The sequence below is a fragment of the Acomys russatus genome, chromosome 12 (genome assembly GCF_903995435.1).
Source record: "Acomys russatus chromosome 12, mAcoRus1.1, whole genome shotgun sequence".
Lineage (NCBI taxonomy): Eukaryota > Metazoa > Chordata > Mammalia > Rodentia > Muridae > Acomys > Acomys russatus.
The window spans coordinates 14,930,887-14,937,972 of record NC_067148.1 but is presented as its reverse complement, the minus strand read 5'-3'; the positions used below and the strand labels follow the sequence as shown (position 1 = coordinate 14,937,972).

The following is a 7,086-nucleotide window of genomic DNA, read 5'->3' as shown; positions in this document are numbered from 1 at the left end:
CACAAGCTTTGGTTTCCTGGTAAATTGTTGAATAAAACAAAAACAGAAACAAAAACAAACAACAACAAAATGAGTGTAAAAACCCAGTGCTGAAGTCAACACCAGTTTTAGTTCAACTTAGTCCTGAGCTACAGCCTCATCCAGTTTCCAAGCCAGTTAACACAGGACCTTGTGTCCTACCTGATGTACCTAGTGTCCTGGGCTCCCCGACAAAACTTCCCCAGAGCCCACCACGGGAAGACACTGACATATAGTGTTTATATTCAAACCACCAGCAAATACACAACAGCACAGGAAACACCCATGTACAATTTCACTTAAAAAAATATGTGTTGGAACAATACAACTTTTGGGATCACTAACTATCACATGGCTATGTGAATAAATTTTTAAATCTTCATGTAATTATTCATTTGTTTAAAAATAATAACAGAATAATAACAGCATGAAAAATTTAAAAATTATTTAAATCATAAACATCAGGTAAGTACAAGGTGTGTACAATATAATCCCCTCCTTTGCCCCTTTCTTTCTTTGGACTGCGCCATCCCCTAGGCTTTCCTTGACCTTACATCATAATGCTATATCCTTATGCCATCTCCAAGCAATACTTTTACTAAAATTGTTCTGATATGACAAGTACCCCGGCTCTCTGTTCATGGTTCTTGGCTTTAAATTGTAGTAGGCTTAATTAGAATTTTGCATCCAGCTTCATATGAAAGAGAGGCACACTCTCTCTAAAATATACAAACAAGTAAAAATAGCTGGAGAGCAAAGAAAGTTGAAATTCTCTCAGCTTTTAGAGGCTGAAGGATGCTTTTTTTCCTTCGTGAATGGTCTTTCAGTTGATGGGAATAAAATAAGGCTGAAATTGCTTTTCACATTCCGGCTCTGTTGGGGGCATTTTCACATAGACCCCTGTTGTAAGAGGACTCCTTTTCTTTAGCTGCCAAGACACAAGAAGAAACAGCAATTATTGTCAAAGAATACAGAAGCCAATTTTTAACTGTAATAGGACTCAGTAAATATTGGGTCTCTCTTCAGCAAAAATAAACATCTGTCTGACAACATGCAGAATTATAACCTCTGGGAGATCTTTCTTGATTGAGCTATTCAAATTCATCTAAGGTAAATAATTGTGCAGATCAAATGTAAAATGGCAGCCATTTTCACTGAATAAAAAAGATGAAAAAAAGGCTTTGAGACAACTTCACCAAGAACACCCAAGATAATTGACTATATCATGTCTGTGGTGATCAATACACTGTAAACATCTAAAGTGGCTTTGATGTCATGTTTTGAAGCTATATTTCTCATATCTACTCCTTTTATGCTTTTTATTGCTTTTTCTTTGTCTGTGTTAGCTCCCAGTTTCTATCACCTCAACGACTTCAACAACTGATATCTAGTCAGCCAGCCTGGGTGGTAACTTAAAAGCAAGACATAACAGAATAGAGACTCAGTGAAAATATGTGTGTGGGGGGGGGGGGAGAAGAAAGAGAGCAAAACAGAGACATAGAAAAAGAGACAGAAAGTGACAAAGGTAGAAAGATAAGAAAAAAATGGAGAAATAGGAAGAAGAGGAAGAGAAGGAGGGAGGAAAACAAAGGACATTGCTTGTGATAAGGAAAGCCAGCCTTATACACACATGGCTGAGGATGGAGACTTTATCCCATGCTTCTCTCTTTTCACTACCAATATAGCACGTAAAAACAAAAATAAAAACAAAAAAACAGAAAACAAAAACAACCAGGGCTTACATTCACTGAGCTGGGGAGGAGGTCAAGGCACTTTAGTAAACAGATAATAAAATGGGGACAGGTATTACACAAGTAGCTACAGCTTGCACAAAGAAGGTAACAAAGGTGGTACCAAGAGATGGATGTCAGTGAAGAAACATCCAGGAGACAAAAATCCATCCAGGTGGTTCTAACTAGCAGCACTCGCCCAGCATAACCCTGTGTTCCAGGGTTACCAAGACAGAGGCCATTGCCGTGAAGGTGAAGACCAAAACAGCTGCCCCATGTTGTTCAAACCATTACTCAAACTGAAACCCTGCTCAGAAGCATGCAAACATTCACTGTCAAACATGCTCACGTACAGCATTAGTCATCCCGAAACCTCGAAGGCCGGTGCATGGGGTTCTAGCGTGTTCTTTAGACTACCCTTCCTGCTCTCTGTTTATTGCTTCAACTCTATCATTTGGTCAGTAGGTTACAGCTAGAAGTGTCCGCACTAACTGTGGAGCAACGTCAGCACAACACTCACCATTTTGCTCAGAGAAACAGCAGTGATCAGGAAACTGTAGAAAAACAACCCCGAACTAACCACAGCAAGGATCCAGAGGAGGAAGTCAGAATCTGGGCACGATTCTGGATCTGTAACAGAAGACAAAGCAGTAACCTTCTGAGACAGTCTCCAATTACACAGTTCTACTTCCTTATGGACAAAGAAAAAAAGTTATAGCTTCCAGGCTTTGCTAGCCAACCCTAACTCCTATTGGTAACACACAGGCAAATCTAACTATCTGATGTATGCCTTCCCCAGAGTGTCCTTACAGGGACAAAGCTAAGCTTGATGATGGCTATAAAAAGAGCAAGTGCCCTAGTCTATCAGCAGTATAAAACATCTCCCCAGAGACATTTTATTACAGCCAGAGTGATGGTTCTGTAACTGCTCATCGTAAGCAAGGCTGCCATCTACTGCAGAACTCCTAGCTATGAACCATAGTCCTAGCCATGAAGAACCTCAAACCAAGGAACAATACGATTGGGGGATAAAGGCAACAGTAAGATGACAGTGAAATGGCTTTTCTCACCAATGACATAAATCTGGGTCCCGTTGCCCATGCCCACAAAGTAAGGCGGTGGGTACATGAGTTCCACCTTGCAGAAGTACAGTCCAGTGTCAGCAGCTCGCAGTCCTTGGATGGTGAGGTTCACTCTGCTTTCGTTGAAGGTACCATGGCAGAAGGGATCATCCAGGAAGCCCAACTTATTCGTCATCGTGAATGTCGTGGCACAGACCTCAGTCATCTGGACATTTGTCTGCCGCAGCACTGTCACTCGGACCTCATCCGTGTTGTGTGAAGATGAATATTCGCACGGAAAGCTGGCGACACCATGGCCGTTGGCCAACACCACTGAAGGTTGGGTCACCTGTATGGCTGCCATGGAAAAGCCAAAGTGAACTCAGTGGAGTCATGGTCATCCATAGTTGGGTCTCCTAGGCCACACTTTAGGGCAGGGGGCAGTTATCTTGGATGAGGTCACCCCTCAACCAACTTATCACTCCCCTCACCCTTTGCCTTTCCATTCATCCACCCAGCACCCTACCTCCCATATTTCAGCTGTCTTCAGTTACTCTCCAAGATTTCCTTACTGATAAATAGTCCATTGAAGACAGTTGGAATACTGGTGTGGCAAATAGAATATCTGGCTCTCGTGAAATGTGTTATTTTGGCAAATCGATCTTCCTTTTATTTATTCTCTCATGCAATAAGAAAGAGGAGTAGACTACAGGACAGGGCAGTGCATCCTATGGTGGTAATAGGACCATAGCATGCAGGAAAGATAGTGAGTGGCAGCAGAGGAAGTTCTGGAGCTCTCAAAGTAAACCTTAAAACCTCAGCTCAGTGCACCGGTCACCCTTACCCTGGCATCACACTGGTGGAGGTATATGATGCTAGACGAGGAAGCCACAGAGCTGAGGGCACCGGGTCATTTCCTCTCAGAACTGAGGCAACCCTGCTGCTAACTTTTGTGGGCTTCCCCTGCCTGCCCACCACCTCTTCTGCCTCCATTCTTTCCTTCGCTTAAGGCGTCCCTGGTCCAGCTCTCTACACAAACATGCCTTCGTCATTTGAAATTAGCGGGTTTGCGGGCGTCCCTGGTCCAGCTCTCTACACAAACATGCCTTCGTCATTTGAAATTAGCGGGTTTGCGGCCGGGTATTGGCGGGACACATTAGCAATCCCAGCACACGGGAGATGTTCAAGGCAAACCTCAGCTAAACAACAGGACTTTGTTTTTAAAAAACCAACTAACAACAACAAGCAGAAGGGCCGGGGATGTAGCTTGGTGGCAGAGCCAAAATGAGACAATAATCGGCATTCAATGTCCTCCATGTGACAATCTTGAGTGCTTCTCCAGGCTTAGTTTCCCGGACCGCCTCTACTTATAAATCAGTCAGCAGTAGATCTGCTGGTCTCTCCTGCAAGCACCTGTACTGAAGAGCTTCTGTCCTCGGAAGAAAGAACAATGTGGCAGCAGCCATTGCTACAGTTATTCCAACAGCCTTTGTCTCTGCTATCAGAGACTCTCTCCCAGCAGCCTTTGCTCCATGGAAACCCCACTTGAGAGTTTAAAAAAAGCTCTCTCCCACATTAAAGTCTTTGTGACCTATTCAGACAAGAAACTGTTTTTTGCTTCTTTGGTAAAATTAAATCATCAAATATCACTTGCGCATTGGTTTCACACAAACTACGGGACTTCTTAAATTTTAAAAGGTCTAGAAAGAGAAAGTTTGAGGGTCGAGTAGATGCGTCCATTTCAAAGTACATTAACAGGCCTGGAATTGGCGTTCCAAGAGCTTTTATTTCATCTGAAAACCAGGGGTTTGCACTTAAAATCCATATGTAGTTAATGCAACTACATATGTAGTTAAGGATTTTATGAAGAAAAAATAAAAAGAATCTTAGGTCAAATACACTAATATGTTTTCCTCCCTTCTCCCTTCCTCCCTTCTCCCTTTCTTCCCCTTCTCTCTCCCTTCCTCCCTTCTCCCTTTCTTCCCCTTCTCTCTCTCTTTCTCTCCTCTCTCTTTCTTTTCTCCATCCTCCCTTTATTACTTCTTTCAGTTTCAAACTACAGTATTTCATCTTTAAAATGATTAACTAATTTTATGTTTCCTTTGTTTATTTTTTATTACTTTTTTTTTTAAAAAAAATATAATAGAATTACTTCTCCTTTCTTTCCCCCCAAACCCTCCCTTGCTTTTTCCCCCAAATTCATAGCCTTTCTTTTCATTGTGTGTTGTTATATGCACACACACACACACACACACACACACATATTCTTAAATGCAACCTTCTCAATCTGTATATATTATTTGTATTATGTTTTCAGTGCTGACTATTTAGTGTACTTTTCCCTGGTGAAGTCTCCTGCTCTCCATAGTCCTTAGTTGCCTATAGTTACTTGTATAGGGTTGAGGCCTCTTAGTCTTTCCCCATCCACTTTGGCATGTCTATTGTTATTCATGTCCTTGTTCAGCTCATGTTTAGGCAGTCATGTTGGTTAGAGTTTATAGGGGTAGCATCTGACATTCCTAGGAGACACAGTTTCATAGTAAATTCCATGTGCCTCTGACTCTGACAGTCTTTCCGCCCCCTCTTCAGCAATGTTCCCTGAGCCTTAGGTACAGTAACTAAGAGGGTCTCAAAAACTTAAAGTGAGTAATTTGAATCAAGGTGTTTTGTTGTTATTGTTGCGTGTGTTTGGTTGGTTGATTGGTGTGTTTGGCTTAAGAAAAAAAGTTAAGGCTACTCTGATATCAAGATCGAATGTATTCAGGATTTTGTATACCTTTCCCCACTTAAATCTTTTAATTTTACAGTATTTTCTCCCAGTGGTATAGAAGTACCTGAGCTTGTTCTTCCCCAAACCAACTCTCACAGCTTCATTAAGCCCCATCTGGAATCCCAGCAATCTGCTATAAGCAGTCTCTGCTCCTTTGCTGATGCTCCTTCCCCTCCACTTGCCTAGGGACACAGAGCTGTTAAAAGGTAGAGGTTTGCCCTTCGTTTCTAGTTTTCTATAAATCACTGTCCTCAGCTGCTGGAAGAAGTGAAACCCAGGCAGGAAACCCACCTCCTCCACCTCCACACTCCACAAGTGTCCACTCACCTTTGGAGAAGGTCGGGATGAGGGAAAGAGCAAGCAGGGCTACCGAGAGCCACGTCCTAGGAGCCTGCTGAAGTTGAGCCTTTTGCCTCTGGGCTCCAAGACAGGCCATAGCTTTATGGGAACTGTGCTCAAGTCTTGAGGAAGCAGAGTGAAACCTTTCAGGGTCCTGAAGCTTTGAAATGTATTTGAACCCACACAGATTCAAGGACTTTATATAGACAGCTTTGATCCCAGGTACGTGCTACATATGTGTAACACACACACACACACACACACACACACACACACACACACACACACACAGCACCTGAATAGAGAGCCTTTTTGTTTTGGTTTTACGAGAAAGGAAGCCGTGGGTTTAGCTGTTACGTCGTAAAGACAACCTCAAATATTCAAAGTTAAACTGAACAAAACAAGCAAATCCAGGGATGGAAAATGTACTCAACTTGAAAACTGAAGCTTCGAGTCACCTCTGAAGATCTGGATAAGTAGAGTCTTGGAGAGTATAATCTTCTGTAGTACAGAATAGCCCTGAATCCCAATCCCAATCCAGCCATCTTGTCATCTTTAACCACCCAGTTCTCTGCCTTGACATCTCTTTCAATTCTGGAGCTCATGGCAGAATTTGTCTATGGAAGGCATCCATTAAAAAATATGTTCCAACTATGCAGGATATATAGTGTACTTTGCCTAACTCCAATTAGCATTTTATTGAGAGAAAATGTCAAAATCACAAGAAATGAAACACACACACACACACACACACACACACACACACACACACACACACACACCAAGGAAAATGGCCTCTGATTTTGCCAATTGGGAAAGAAATCATATATTCTTAAAGCCTTAACAAAGACAAAATAAAGTTGTAGATGGTCCAGGAAAAGTTAAAAACTCCATAGGAGGATGGAGTTTTTTTTTTAATAGTAAGACTTTTTAAAGAGTAAACACTCAAAACAAGGATGGAGACACTGCTCAGTGATGGAGATGCAGCTCAGTGATGGAGACACAGCTCAGTGATGGAAATGCAGCTCAGTGGTGGAGACACAGCTCATTGGAGATACAACTAAGTGATAGAGACACAGCTCAGCGATGGAGATACAGATCAGAGATAGAGACACTGATCAGTGATGGAGACACAGCTCAGTGATGGCGACACAGCTCAGTGGTGGAG

The 7,086-nt window shown here is 42.3% G+C and overlaps 1 protein-coding gene across 2 annotated transcripts; it reads right to left on the bottom strand.

Annotated features, from left to right (window-relative positions):
* Positions 1 to 630: 630 nt before the first annotated feature.
* On the bottom strand, positions 631 to 6,389 carry Ctla4 (cytotoxic T-lymphocyte associated protein 4). 2 transcript variants are annotated; one of them, XM_051153703.1, is made up of 4 exons: positions 5,907 to 6,389; positions 2,819 to 3,166; positions 2,269 to 2,378; positions 631 to 946 (listed from the first exon to the last, which is right to left on the bottom strand). In XM_051153703.1, exons 1-4 carry the CDS (start codon positions 6,013 to 6,015, stop codon positions 842 to 844), a joined length of 672 nt encoding a protein of 223 aa, XP_051009660.1. In that variant the 5' UTR covers positions 6,016 to 6,389; the 3' UTR covers positions 631 to 841. The 2 variants fall into 2 exon arrangements, with proteins under 2 accessions (XP_051009660.1, XP_051009661.1); XM_051153704.1 differs by lacking the exon at positions 2,269 to 2,378.
* Positions 6,390 to 7,086: the final 697 nt, after the last annotated feature.

Excerpts from the sequence above, each read along its gene's own strand:
- Ctla4 (XM_051153703.1), bottom strand. The coding sequence starts at position 6,015 with ATGGCCTGTCTTGGAGCCCAGAGGCAAAAGGCTCAACTTCAGCAGGCT. Across the intron at positions 2,379-2,818 it reads GACCCAGATTTATGTCATTG|ATCCAGAATCGTGCCCAGAT; the intron begins GTGAGAAAAGCC and ends CTTCTGTTACAG. Across the intron at positions 947-2,268 it reads CTGTTTCTCTGAGCAAAATG|CTAAAGAAAAGGAGTCCTCT; the intron begins GTGAGTGTTGTG and ends GTGTCTTGGCAG.